The sequence below is a fragment of the Ascaphus truei genome, chromosome 3, assembly GCF_040206685.1.
Source record: "Ascaphus truei isolate aAscTru1 chromosome 3, aAscTru1.hap1, whole genome shotgun sequence".
Classification (NCBI taxonomy): Eukaryota; Metazoa; Chordata; class Amphibia; order Anura; family Ascaphidae; genus Ascaphus; species Ascaphus truei.
The window spans coordinates 121,190,572-121,206,016 of NC_134485.1; the positions used below are offsets into that span (position 1 = coordinate 121,190,572).

Genomic DNA, 15,445 nt, shown 5'->3' on the forward strand with positions numbered 1-15,445 from the left:
TATGTACCTGGCAGATACCTGGAATGTGCCGCTCCTAACCTCTGACAAGCCCCGTTGCATTTGCCTTCCCAGCCTGGGTTCATGCCTGGCTGATGGGCGGCTGATCTGTTAAATGATAATGATTAGGATTTAATAGGCTGCAATGCTTCGCGTGTCTACCAGATGGCATAAATTCATGAATTGTAATGCAGTTTATATATATATACTGTGCAGTATTGCAGCCAGCGGGAATAAAATGCTTCAATCCCTGCTTGGAAAATAACTCAATGCACTCGGGCAGAAAACAGTCACAAACCTCAATACACCCGGGTATACCCGAATTCGTGGGACTAGCCAAGCTCGAATAAAGTGTGTCGCCAGTGTAAATCCATGCTGACTATTACTAATATTTTTGTTTTCCAGTAGGTATTCCTGATTATTATCCCATATTAAACCTTCAAGTATCTTACCCACTATTTAATATAGACTGTGGGATGCGCAAAACAGCCCTAAACAGACAAAATATCAATTAATGATTTAAGAGCATGGTACATGATTTAAGAGCATGTAACATGTATCTACAATAAAGCTGGTGAATGTCCCAGAACAACACACCTAACTGGAATAACTCCACCTGCAAAAATGGAGACTTAAAAACAATCCTGTGTCCAGAAAATGAATGGTGTGTGCAAATGAAAGGGTCAAAAACCTCATATAAGCTTGATTGAAGACATCAAAGGACTCACGTAACGAGACAAAGTCCAAATCGGTTTCCAGATGTCCTCAAGTACTGTGTGCAAATCCACTGTCAAGGTAAATTGGATGAAGAGAGAAAATAGCAGAGCACTACTCATGCAAAAAACAAGAGAATAGCGTGTTCCAATGTGGCTAAAAATGAAAAAGATTTATTGGATCAGAGCATGACAAGGGCTGGAAGCCCACACCGGAATGTTTTGTGTCAACAAGAATTTTTATCAAGGCTTGATTAAAGCCCCCTGTTTTAGCGAAACATTTAGGTATGGGCCTCCAGCCCTTGTCATGCACTGATCCAATACAGGCATACCCCGGTTTAAGGACACTCACTTTAAGTACACTCGCGAGTAAGTACATCTCGCTCAATAGGCATACGGCAGCTCACGCATGCGCCTGTCAGCACGTCCTGAACAGCAATACTGGCTCCCTACCTGTACCGAAGCTGTGCGCAAGCGGGGAGACTATAGAGCCTGTTACAAATGCGTTATTTACATCAGTTATGCACGTATATGATGATTGCAGTACAGTACAAGCATAGATAAGTGGGAAAAAGGTAGTGCTTCACTTTAAGTACATTTTCACTTTACATACATGCTCTGGTCCCATTGCGTACGTTAATGTGGGGTATGCCTGTAAATCTTTTTCATTTTTATCCACATTGGGACACGCTATTCTCTTGTTTTTTGCATGAGTGGTGCTCTGCTATTTTCTCTCTTCATCCCCACTTTTTAAGTCAGGCTTACAGGTCTGTAAATCCCCGGTTGTGATCTAGCCCTTTTTAAATATAGGCACTACATCTGCTTTATGCCAATCTTGTGATACTGAGCCTGTGGAAATTGAGCCCTTGAATATTTAATGGAATGGTTTGGCTATTACTGAACTTAACTCCTTGAGAACTCTCAGATGTATGCCATCGGGGCCAGGTGCCTTATTTACATTAATTTTTTCAAGCCGTCTATGAACTTCTTCCTCAGTTAACCAATTGTTCATTAATATGGAGGTTGTGGCTTCCTCCTGCTGCACTACTATTGAAATTGATTCTTCCCTCGTAAACACAGAGGCAAATCATTTGTTTAATACCTCTGCTTTTTCCTTATCTCCAATAATCTGCCTGCCCATCTCATACTGAAAGGGTCCTATATTTTCTTTTCTTTTTGTTATTAAGGTACTTAAAGAACTTTTTAGGGTTGATCTTAGGCTGAGTCCATAGAGACTGCAGCCGTGCGGAGGCACGCGGAGGCTGAGGGAAAGCGGGTGCTTTCCCTGGCCTTAGTGCGCGCGCCGCCTGGGGGCATGTCTGGGGGCAGGCCAGTGATGTCACAGAGCTGGTTTGCCCTCATTGGGCGAACCTCTCATGTGACCGGCCCTCCGCTCCCCTCAGCACCAAAACTTAAATTGATCTGTCTTCTCCGCCTCCGCACGCCTGCGGAAGCATGCGGAAGCACCTCCTAAAGCCACCCTCATAATGGGTGCCAGGGGTAAGTCCGCTGCCTAAGCGCGGCTCAGCGCCATCTGCCTGACCATGTCCAAAGCCTTACTTTCTATTGCAATCGTTTTTTCATTATCCATTTTTGCCAATTTGATTGCCCTTTTGCAATTTTTGTTACATTCCTTATAATTCTGATATGCTGCCTCCATCCCTTCTGAATGCCTGCCTCTTCTAAACGCCTGCCTCTTCTTTTCAATTGCCCCCACTATCTGTTTATTTAGCCACATTGGTTTTGACTTATTTCTTTTATACTTATTACCCAAGGTTACCACTGATAAGTGTGCTTTTCTAACAATGTTTTAAAGACTGCCCATTTATCTTCTACATTTTCCCCTGCAAAATCATCATCCCAATGTACTACTTGTAGATTAGTCCTCAGTTTATTCAAACCTGCCTTTCTAAGTTTAAGGTCTTTGTTGAACTCAAGTCATCTGTTTTTTCATCATTTATTTCAAATGAGACCATGTTATGATCACTGTTACCCCAATGTTCCAGGACTTGAATAATTGTTATTACTTCTACTTTGCTTCATATTACCAAATCCAGTATTGCCCCTCTCCTGTTGGTTCCTCAATAATTTGGGTCATATAATTGTCTTTAAGCACCCCCAAAAACATGTTTCCTTTTGTTGTAATGCTAATCTCATTGCCCTAGTCTATGTCTGGATAATTAAAATCACCCATTATGCAAACATGACCTAGTTTTTATGCCTTTTCCATTTGCAAAAGTATTTGAGCTATCTCAATCTCACAGATATTTGATGGTTTATAGCATATTCCTACAAACATTTTCTTTGTACTTTTACCTCCACTGCTAATTTCTATCCACAAGGTCTCTACATTTTCAAAATTCCCTTCATTAACATCTTCCCTTATAATAGGTTTAAGATCCGGTTTAACATATAAACATAGTCCACCTCCTCTTCTACTTGCTCGAGCCTGCGAAAAAGGGAATAATCCTCTAAATTAACTGCCCAGTCATAAATTTCATCCCACCATGTTTCAATAATGCCTATATATCATACTGCTCCTTGCAGCTATTAATTCAGGCTCCCCCATTTTATGTCAGGCCTCTTGCATTAGCAAGCATGCATTTAAGTTTTTTTTCAGCCTGTACTATTATCTTATCTGCTCCTTCCTTTCTGCGCCAATTTGGTTTAGTCTTTAGAAGTTTTCTACTATTACCTTTTTTTATTATGGGTGTCTCGCTTCTTGTCAAACTCACACTTGCCTCCATTCTACCTCCATAACCCCTTGCTATTTCCTCATCTATTCTATTTTGTTTGTTATCTGTTTCATTCCCTGCCCCCTCCATCCAAGTTTAAAATCTCCTCCAACCATTTTAACATTCTCCCCCCTAGCTCAGAAGATCCCTCTTCATTGAGGTGCAATCCGTCCCTAGCATAAAGATTGCACCTCTCACAAATGGAGTTCCAGTGCTCTAAAAACCCAAAACCCTCCTTCCTACACCACTTTCTTTGCCATGCATTAACCTCCCTAATTTCCGACTCTCTCCCTGGGGTAGTGCATGGTATGGGTAGTATTTCAGAAAATACTACCTTGGAGGTCTCTGCCTTAAACTTTGGGTCTAGATCCCTGAAATCATTTTTTAGGACCCTCCATCTTTCTCTAACTTTGTCATTGGTGCCAGCATGTACCAGACCGCCAGGTCAATCCCAGCCCCTCCCTACAATCTGTCTAACCGATCCACAATGATGACGAGCCCCCTGGAGAAAACAAATTGTTCGGTTCATGCGGTCATGGCAACAGATTGCCCTATCTACCTTCCTAATAATGGAGTCCCCTACCACCACAATCTTTCTTGGTGTCTGAGAATCCTGAGTCCCCTCTCTGCTGGAGGAACTATTCCCCTGACTGCTAGCTGTTACAGTGCATGTGAGAGAACCACCAGATTTCTAAGGCTGCAAACAGGGATTGGATACTGCACTGGCTAATATTTGCATCTGTTTGGAGAAAATGATAAACACTTGCAGCAAAATGGCAAAAATAGCAAAAAAATAAGTGAACAAAATTAAAATCTCAAACATTTTTACAAACCGAATTGCGAGACATTCACACATTTGTACAACTGTCACTTTTTATGATGTCTTTTATAGTATTGCCTTTGGTCCCATCTGAGATACCAGGGAAATACGCTAATTTGCATATTGTAAATTATCTTGTTTCCTAAATATTTTGGGTGAATTCACCTAATCTATCCATGTGTTGTATAAATGAGTGTTTTATCAGGTATATAAGTCACTGTGTAATAAATACTATAGAGATGGTGAACGTTTCAAACTTTTTTAAAAGTTTGAGCAACACATAAGCAAAGCGAATTAGAACAAGTTGGCACATTTCTTCATTTTGGCCAACACTAGAGATGTGCAAACGTTTTGCATACATTAGCCAACTTTGGGAATTTCAGCCTTTTTGGTTCGGAAAAGAAGTTTGAATTACTTTGCAATTACTTTGATCCAAAAGCTTACAACAAGTTTGCTTAATGCTAATATGTAATAGTCAATGCATGTTCGATTAATTTCAATTACTTTCCCTTTCAAATTGAATCAAACTTTTAAAAAAAAACTGTAAAAAGTTGCGGAAATGCTATGTTGCCAAAAAATGAAATAGCAGCGAAGCAAATCTTGGCAGGTTCACACATAGCTCGCCATCATACGAAAACTTTTTTCAGTGAGATATGGTAGAAAAATATAGTTGATCTCTTCATCTTCTATTGACTTACATTGGGTTGATTATATTTTTTACACTGGGAAAGCAGAGATACACTTTTCAATGAATTATGAGTCTTCCTCAAAATAAAAAGGGATGAATGAAAGTATGAATAATACTTTGGAATAAATAATGGGTGTGAAACAAAGTGAGTATTTACTCCATACATTTTTATGCAAGTACAGTATACATGTTTTTCAGATGATAAAATAAATTTTTAAGTTTGGCTTTAAGTCAGAACTCCAAACATCACGACAAATTACATGCTGCAGGACATTTTTCGACATAGATCCCAGGGAAAGTTGCAATGGTTCCATTGATAAAGTTATAAGAGCATAGATATGAAGCAACTCTTTGTAAACAAAAATGGGATACTTTTTAATGAGACTCTTACATATTTATTTACATCAAATAATATCTGAAATAAATAAAAACCGGAGGATTTCCCATTGAAGAGAAAAGGCAAAGTCAAGGCAGAAATAATCATACAAGTGGTACTGTAAAATATGAATATGTAAACATACAGTATAGGTTATTTCTCAATATGTTTGGCAGTTTTCTTCCACTTCTTTGGGAAAATGTCAGCTTCACTTTTTAAATTGAGATGAAATCTTCTCAAGTGAAAAATAATAGTTTAGCCTGATAATATACAGTATAGGAAACATTTGTAACAATTTAATAATTATTTGAATTAAGAAAAAAAAAGTGCAGACTTACCAATAGCCTACGTTTACCTTCAAAGTTTTCAAGGAAGGTTGATAATAATCTTTGTGGGCTTTCTACAAATGTTTTTTTGGCAGGTTTAATAAATCCATCGTTGTCATTTTTGCCACCCTTCTTGTTTTTTTTGTTTCGATCTTTTTCTGGTTTAGCCTTTTTCTCTGCCTTTTCCTTCTTTGCTTGTTTTTCAGCTTTTGGAGGCTTGGCTGTTTTTTCACTTTTCTTTTTCTTCTTCTCTATTTTGTCTGCTTTTTCCTCTTTTTTTTTATCTTTACCTTTTTTCTGTGGAACATTTGTCTCTTCTATGCCCTCTTCCAAATGTGATGTAGTAGGTCTTCCAGGCTCAAATTTATCCTCATATTCATTGTTTAATATTTTTTCTACTGCTTTCTTTTTAGATGCCTTGGTCTTTGGAGGCTTCTTTTGGCTTGGTACGTTATCATGGGAATTATGATCTTTTCTGTCTGTCCGGTTATCCCCAAACCGTCCTGTACTTTCTTTTGTATAGTGCTCAGTTGCAGTTGTTAAAACAATGGGAGCATCTGTATGGGACACATGGCTTGTTGCTTTATTTGTTCTGCTTGTAGGAGCAAAGTGCTTTCCTGTCTGGACATGCTGTCTATCTCTGCGTTTATCTGTTCTCACAGGATAGTATGGACTTTGGGTCTCCGGTTCCCTTGTCGTTACTTCAGCTATCATGGGTAGTCGGTGAGTGTCAAGAGTGGTATAGGCTTTGGTTGTCCAGGTTTTTTGAGTTGTGGGCAATATTGTTGTAGGTGTAGTTGTTGGTGGTCTTGTTGTTGTAGTTAATATTCGGGTAGTTGCCCTAGTTGGTGGAAAAGCTGTGGTTGCTCTAGATGTAGGTGATGGTGTTGGTGGCACTAGAATAGATTTTCTTGTAGCTTTTACTTTGGAGAATCTTGTAGGCTGCACAGCATTTTTCTTTGGCTCCTCTTTTCTTGCTGACACTTGGACACTAGTTTGTGTTGGTTTCACAACCCTACTACTACTCTCTCCTTCTTCAGCTACCTGTCCCTCAATTCCGGCTGCTTTACATTTCTGTACAAAGCCTTTCTGCCTGATTTTCTCTATTTTCCTTATTGGACTTTGGTCAACAACCTCATACATAGCTTCTAGACGCACTGGATAAGGATATCTTTCCTCAACCTGTAAAGTCTTTTTTAGAAGAACCATACCGAATTTTCCTTTCTCAAGTTTTAGAGAACTCATTATCTTTGGTATAATTGATGGATCAAGTGGCTGCTCCAAAATCTTTCCTTCGTTGTTAATTCTGCGAATTTTCCCCCCTTCCTCACCTTCATCATGGAATAGAATAATCTGTTGAATATGTCTTTCAGCAAGTTCACAGTATACATCATTTTTCAGGAGGCTCATCATAAGGCGATAATAGCCATCAGATGCGTGTGGTGCTGAGATAATCCACACTCTATTTTTTCCAGCAAAACTAGCAAGAATATTTGGAGAATTTGAACCAGAAGGAAAGCGTACCATTCTTGAACGTGCGGCTGTTGCACTATCATCCTTTAACATTCTAAACTGGGGATTTTTACCAACAGGGTTCTGTCCCTGGTATACTTTTGCCCTTTGTTTGTTCTCTTGAGTATGGCCTTCAACTCTTAATGTACTTGGCGGTACAGTTTTTTTACTTAAATATATGCTCCTTCCAGAAACAGAATGAGTTTGATTTCTGACTAAATGAGGGTATAGTCTCTGGGAAAATCTTGCTCTTCCTGGTAAGGACCCTGGTTTGCTGTTATTGTGTGCCGTAAGAATATCTCCATTGTTTCTGCTAGGTGATGTCCCCTGAGATTGATCAGAAACACACACTAACCATGCTGCTATCAGACTTGAAAGACGTAAAATTATTATCCAATTCATTGTGTAGCTGACTGCAAAAGACAGAAAAAAACCCCCACAATTTTAATACATCAGTAAATAAAAGAAGAAATATTTTTATTTGCTGTCACCTTTGATTTTATGGTTTCTAGGAAGGGTATAAAATCGATGTGGTTTAGTACAGTATATTTTTTAAGAATTAGTTCTATATGTGTGCGCTTTTGACAACTTTCTTTAAGGAGCTATAATTTTCAGCTTGTAAAATATTGTGTCCTGTTCTGTCCCTCTTCTTTGCACCTTTTATCTATCTTCCTTTTCTAACTCCTTTTTGGTCTTTGAATCAATTTCTCTTGTCTCCACATTCTTCGTTACAATGCAGTTTTTTTTTAACTATGACTAATTTTAGTTGAAACATAATCATACGTATGGTACAGTGTGAATGAAGTGTTCTCATGCTACATGTAAGATGTGTTTTGTAAGGTTTTAAATTAATTACTTACTCTTATTATTGTTTAGTTGCATCAATATACGCAACAAAAATATTTCCGTTTTTAAGAATATTGTTTATTTTTTATACAAATGTCTGAACAATGTGTAATGCAAAAGGCATATGCAAATGCACATCCTCAGTTCTGAATTGTTTATTATTTCTTCCTATTGATTTTTAGACAGACATGTCAGTTTTTTCATATATTTTCAACAAACAAATTATGTTTTTTTTACACTTCCAGCATGAATGCATCTTATTAGTAAATGGCAGGGTATGGTCATTTATCTATATATCCAGCTATTAATGCCAATTCCTGCAAAGGTTTTCATAAGGAAGGGATCTGTAAGCCTTAGAAATGACCAGGAAGCAGTTTAAGAAACACCAGTTTATTGTAACTGTGGCTGAACAATTACTGTAGTAATCCTACAGTACCATCAATTCCTGAGATGAAACATGTTGATGGTGGTGGGTAGAGTAACATTACACATTATATCAAAAAGATTTCTTGATGTATTGTATTAGAGAACATAACAATGCTGCTTGCAGGGCATACTTCAAGAAAGTTTAACAAAGTTTCTAACATTATGTTTTAGACACAGCATGTTGTTTTAGACAGGTTTGCCATATTACACTTAAATGGTGAAAATATATATTATTAAAGGCTATTTTCAATGTGCCAGGCACAATGTTTAACTTGTATATATTTCCTGCTCATAATAATACATATTATTTTAAAGAGTTTTTTAGGGTGTCAAAAATATTTTCTTGGAATATATGCCACTATTTTTATTTTTTCTGTTTGTAATATTCTTTATAGTTGTACGTCAGTCCAATTTATCTACATTTGCCTTTAATTCTGACCTTTCCTCTTACCTCCCCAACCTGGATGAAACATGTTTCTGACTCATCTTAATCTCAACCCTCCCCCAACATTTTTTGCCTCTTCCTCACTACAGCTGAATGTTTGGTTTCCTGTAATCTTTTGGTAGTCTCTGTGTTCTGGCTCTGGGAACAAATGCTGCAATGTTACTCCCCTCTTTCAACCTTCCACTGTCAGCTGTATCAATATGGCTCAATAAAATAAATGTTGTCTATTGTAAGAACATTACATGTATGTCTTGATCGTGATACACTTATCCCATCTGTATTATTCTATTTCTGTATTTTAATGTTTGTAAAAGAAAATGTAAGGCGCTTCGTACCTGCTTGGCGTCATAAAATAAACAAATACATATAGTTGGGGGGGGGGGGAGGTTATACAATACAAGTTTCACAAGCGCTGAAAGGGTTAAACTTTTCTTTTTGCCAGGCAACACATGTGCGAGAAGGAAAAAAAAAACTTTAGTTTTCGTTTAGAATAACAGAACATGAACTTAACTAAGTTTGAGTTACGAAACAAATAAATCAAGTGAAACATGTTATTATAACTATAAAATAAATCAATTATTTATTAAAGTGCGTAGTTTTCCAATGCACCCTCCCCCCTTGCTTTCCCCCCCCCCCAGCAAACACCCATGTGCAATCACAACATTTTAATCATTTTCAAATGTTTGAATAATAAGACTTTTTATATTAACCTGAGAGCGTAAAGTTTAAATACTTTAATTTATACGTTCATAACATTTACATCACACTGCTGTTCCTGCTTCTTCAAGCCTTTTTGTAAAGTAAGGCTCTGTGCCTAAATATTACCAAATAGCCTTCGACTATTTGAAAAAAAATGAAGGCTATGGACAATTAGTTAACGGTAGTTAACATTTGTTTAAAATAATTATTTATTACACAAGTCTATAGAAAGGTTTAAGTTAGAAAACAAATATTTTACAGCCATAAAGATTTCATTCTTATATCATCTCCAGTGTAATTACCTTGAGTGTCTTGCCTTTTTGTCAGTTACACATCCATTTCTGTCCTATAGTGAAGTCAGATGTCCTTTGAATGCATTCAAACCTCCATAGTCTGTCGTATCATTCTTTTTCCTTGGTCCTTTGTTTCCAGAGAGGATGACTATGGATTCATGTGTTTTTTTAGTCTAAAGGAAATTAAAAACTTTTAATTTAGGGGACGTGTTTCTTCTTTTTCTCCCTCGCCTCTGATTCTCTGTTTACTTTTAATAGCTAGATTTAATCCGAAAAGTTTAAGCATAACTTCTGCTCTGCTCCAAAGCGAATTCAGACAACAGCAGTAGCCACTGCAAGTCACAGAGAGACTTTAGGAAGAATTTAACAGTGCAACACCGCCTCCTGCCCAAATGAAACACTCAGGGAGGGCTGAGGGATGAAATTTCCTAGGGGGGCTGAAACATTACACATCATCAGAAAGCACTTTAGGAAAGGATGACTGAGACATGGTGCAAATGTAATAGTGTATCACATTGCTGTCAATTCTGTTTTTTTTTTTTTTGGGCATTTAGAATTATTTTTGAAATACAATTTTGTTTTCTGGGAATATACCATTTTCTATTGTCTGGGTGTATAAGTATGCACGAATAGATAACACAAGTATACATATTTTATTGGTAATATAATCTTTGAATATAGTTAATTGCAAAGTTTTTTTTATAGTGTATCCTTATGGGGCCTGGGTTCCCCCTTCTAGTTCCCCTTACCTCCGTTGCAGCTGGGGAGAGTGTGGTTACTGCGGGGGAAGAAGGGTTGCGCAGGGCGAGCGCTTCGCCAGTGACTACCGGCGGCTCCCGATCAGGCCGCTGTCATCTTGGACTACGTTGCTCATGGGCGAGATGCCGCGCATGCGCAGTACAGGCGCAATAGAATTCGAGGCTCCTTGGGGAACTACAAGCCCCATAAGGCATAGGGGCGAAGACCACATGTTGCGCGAGAGCCAATAGGGCTCTAGGATTCCCTGCGGCAGGGAATGGATACATTTCACGCACTAACACCATGCTAGTCAGTCGGAGCTGGGATGCACATAGGGGAGGATGTATGTGCAGGGTGTCTGTGGCCCCTGCACTAGGCCAGAAACCCCCTGATAGGTCCTGACTCCTATACTACATTGTGGGTGCTACAGGGACAGGCCCCTTAAGTAGGGACTCTGCCCCATTAGCGGTTTGAGTGCAGGGACACAGTTGCAATGCTGCGCAACCTTGAAGATTGTGGTCTGGGACCAGACCACACTGCCAAGTGTAGAGACAGTCTGTATGTGGGACCCTCCATCTGGATACCACCCACGCAGAGGAGGACTCATCACAGAAGCAAACATCATTGCTGGATCAGCAGATCCTGTACCGCTACCAGTCGGCGCGTCCGGGTGCTGGAGCACCCGGCAGGTACCTACCTCACTATGTGCACCAACCCATTAACATACACCATAGTGGCAGCGCTGACCACACAAAAGGGGAGGGGGTTATACTCTTCTGGACACCTGGGTGGGTGGGTGCCCAAGGGCCCCATCAGGTACTGTGGACATGGTGTGGGTTACACGGTGGTGGGTCACTGCCCTGCGAGGCTGGATGGGTAGCTGTAACTAGTAGCATTATTAGTCTATTGTTGTTATGATATGTGCACAGTAAAGTACTATTGTTTTATTGCAACAGTGTGTGTACATATATGGTCATGCACTGGGTTATCCCACATAGTAGGATCCCGTGCAGGTGGAGGCGCTGTTACTTATCGAATCAGGTACACCCCAGGCTCACAGCGGTGGAGGTTCAGGTCTTCTGCGAGCCACAGGTAAAGCACCACATACACCGTAGATGCCTTATCTCCCAGAGGGTGGGGTAAAGTGCACTACACTTAGAAAGTATAAATTACTTGGTAGTCCCTCTATCCTGCACTCATGTAGCACATAAAGTGTACCTATTTTCATATGCCAAATGCTGGGGATCTGCTAAAGTTTCAAAGACCTACAAATGAGAACCAGTAAAACACTGTTGCCATTATATATATATATGGGAAGGAGCCAGCATTGGACTTTTTTTATTATTTATATCTATCTCTGAGTACTTTATCCATCTGCCCGGTTTGGAGCTTGTCCAGTTCAATTTTGTTTAGAGCATCGTGCAGGGAGCTTGACTGCCCTGTCAGCATCTTGTGGTGCCGGTGGTTACCAACTCTCGCGGGATCCTACTGCCAGGGGGAGACTGTTTGCACGCACACCTTCCTGGTTTCCACGGCAGGAGCGTGTTGGATCTCACCGACGACATCCATCTATGGAAGCTCCATCGGGTGACTTTAAAGACTTATTATCACTGTCTTATTTTATCTTGCAAAATGTAAGTGTCCATGATCTATCTGCATGCACATTTTTAACATTAAAATACAGTATTATGCTATGGGAGCCGCGCTGTCTTCTTTTCGTTCTATAGATCAAGAGGAAGGTGTTTTTTTCCTGAGGACTGGCAGCGACACCCAGCAGTTGATTACAGACACTCATACTTTATTATTTTATTTATCCTTATTTCTTTTTTTGGGCTTGATTTACTTCCCTTTTCCCTTCTTCCCCCCCTTTTTCCCCTCCCTTTCCTTCCCCTTCCTTTTTCCTTCCCCTTGTTTGTGTTGTATGTTTATCGTTGTTTTGTCCTTAGTAGCAATATTATTTATTCAGGAATTATTGTATTCCTCTGGTAAATTAACATTGTTCACTTGTTATCATTTGTTGTCTGGTATTCCAGCTAGCGCAGCAGTTTTTTTCTCTCTTTTCATATATATATATATATATATATATATATATATATATATATATATATATATATATACACAAATATAACTGTATGCTCATCTGCATGTCTTAGGCAGGTCTGCAACCCCGCCTTTCCCCATTATCACCCAGCATACAGCACTTCCACTGCAGCAAGGGATTCTGGGAAATGACATGCAAATGAGCACACAGTGTCACTTTTTGCCTCAATAACCATTTTTAACATGGTTCCCTATATATATATATATATATATATATAAAAAAACAACATTACCATTCTCTCGTCCGGTAAAGAAAGACTGCACTTGGTTCAGTAATCATGAAAAACTGTATTGGGCATCTGAATAGAAAAGATAAGTCACCCAATCCGACGTTTCGGTCCTGGAATAGGACCTTTCTCAAGGGTATGAGGATACCATCCGTCTTCCATATCTCACTGTTGAAACCTGTGTTTCAAAGTTCACTTTCTCCAGATACCTCTTCTACTCCTGCTCCTGTTATCGTACAAGGACAAGAAGAATACGAGGTACAATCTATTAAGGATTCAAGAATTTTGAGAGGAGTGGTACAGTATTTGGTACATTGGAAGGGATTTGGTCCAGAAGAAAGATCTTGGAAACTTCATCACCAAATACATGCTCCCAATCTCATAAGCGGTTTAACGCAAAATATCCTCTGAAGCCATATTGGAGTCGTCCAGACGCCGCTCCTCAAAGGGGGGGTATTGTAAGGAATCAGGGAGCACGTCCCCCTTGGCGCACTCCCTCCTTACCCGATGTTTCTAGCAACTCCACTGTCCTTACAGTGCACGCTTGCTCCCGCAGGAGCTTTTCTGAGGTCGTGGAGTCTGGCTTCGCCCCCCGCTTGTGACGTGCATCAACGTCGTGTGTGTGACACGTGTGCACCGCTCCAAAGCTGCGTGTCAACTCTCCTTATCATGCCCACCTGTCTTCTGTGTCTCTCCGCCTATCCGTGCCTCCGCGGAGGCCGCGCCTCCACTCCACCCCCCTCTCTCATTGGTCATGCTCTCCCATATATGCTCAGCTGTGCCACTTGCACTTTGGCTGAGTATAGTTCCAGTTAGCGCTGTTCTCCCACTTCCTGATTCCTTGTTGTAAGAGACGTGTTCAGAGGTACGCAATTGAGACTGTTTTAAGGTGAAATTAAAATAAGGCTTTATTGCGCCTGTTGCTTTGAACACAGCAAACATGTAAATCAGCAATCGAAATCCGCTCCACTCTGGAGTATATATACATTTGTAGTCCAGCTCTCTTTAAGTGTGTGGTTATGATTCACCAGCCTAAATCATAGGGACATACATATATATATATATATATATATATATATATATATATATATATATATATATATATATATATATATATACAGTGTTCGACAATTCATTATAAATACTCGCCCGCGGTGGGTGGATTTAGGCCACTGGTGAGCCGTTGCTGCGGCTCTATTAATTCCCCTGCTCGCGCCAAAATTTTCAATTTTTTTTAAAAAATAAATAAATAATTCCTCTCCCTGATTGGTCTGACGGGGGAAGAGGGCTGGCTGGCAGCTCTGGGTCAGCCTCTCCCCCTTCCCTCTGCCAGCTCTGGGTCAGCCTCTCTCTCCCCCTCCCCCTCGCCCTCTGCCCTCTGCCCCCTGCCAGGGGCGGGAGGAGCAAGGGAAGCGCTTCCCCTCCGTCCCACGCTCCTTTGGATCCCGCGCGGGCAGATTAATGCTGCAGGCTGACAGCTCTGTATGCACAAGGGTAGTGCGCGTGCGCACGCGCAAGCAAAGTTCGCTGCTGGATCAAGCGCGTCACCGTCCGGCCACGTTTCCCATCGGGGAGTTGGTGTGGCCGCCCCGATGTCTCCCGCAGGCCCCCACGTGCACTCCATTTCCCCCGCAGGCCCCCCGATGTCGCCCGATGTTCCCCGCAGGCCCCCACATACCCCCGCTTTCCCCCGCAAGCCCCCCCCAATGTCGCCCGATGTTCCCCGCAGGCCCCCACATGCACTCCAGTTCCTCCGCAGGCCCCCCAATGTCGCTCGATGTCCCCCGCAGGCCCCCACGTGCACTCCATTTCCCCCGCAGGCCCCCCAATGTTGCCCGATGTTCCCCGCAGGCCCCCACATACCCCCGATTTCCCCCGCAAGCCCCCCAATTTCACCCAATGTCCCCCGCAGGCCCCCCAATGTCACCCGCAAGGCCCCCCAATGTCACCCGCAGACCTCGATGTCGCCCCCCAGGCCCAAGATACCCACATACCTCTGGTGAGTGGGACTCCCGGCTCCATTTCTTGTAGTGTGTGTGTGTGTGTGTCTGTGTCTGTGTGTGTCTGTGTGTGTCTGTGTGTGTCTGTGTGTGTGAGTGTCTGTGAGTGTCTGTGAGTGTGTGTCTGCCTGTGTGAGTGTATGTGTCTGTGAGTGTCTGTGAGTGTTTGTCTGCCTGTGTGAGTGTATGTGTATGTGTCTGTGAGTGTATGTGTCTGTGCGTGTATGTGTCTGAGTGTATGTGTCTGTGAGTGTATGTGTCTGTGAGTGTGTGTGTGTGTGAGTGTGTGTCTGTGAGTATGTGTCTGTGAGTATGTGTCTGTGAGTGTATGTGTCTGTGAGTGTATGTGTCTGTGAGTGTATGTGTCTGTGAGTGTATGTGTCTGTGAGTGTATGTGTCTGTGAGTGTTTGTGTCTGTGAGTGTATGTGTCTGTGAGTGTATGTGTCTGTGAGTGTGTGTCTGTGAGTGTGTGTCTGTGAGTGTGTGTGTCTGTGAGTGTGTGT

General features: G+C 41.2%; 1 protein-coding gene across 1 annotated transcript in view; it reads right to left on the reverse strand.

The window, feature by feature from the left end:
• CCDC80 (coiled-coil domain containing 80) overlaps positions 1–10,257 on the reverse strand; it is an 88,757-nt gene extending 78,500 nt beyond the window's left edge. Inside the window, exons 1-2 of the mRNA XM_075589461.1 lie at positions 9,886–10,257; positions 5,668–7,580 (exon numbers count right to left, since the gene is read on the reverse strand). Coding sequence (XP_075445576.1) covers positions 5,668–7,569 — 1,902 coding nt within the window. The 5' untranslated portion in view covers positions 7,570–7,580; positions 9,886–10,257. The remainder of the gene's footprint in view (positions 1–5,667; positions 7,581–9,885) is intronic.
• Between the last annotated feature and the right edge of the window lie 5,188 nt (positions 10,258–15,445).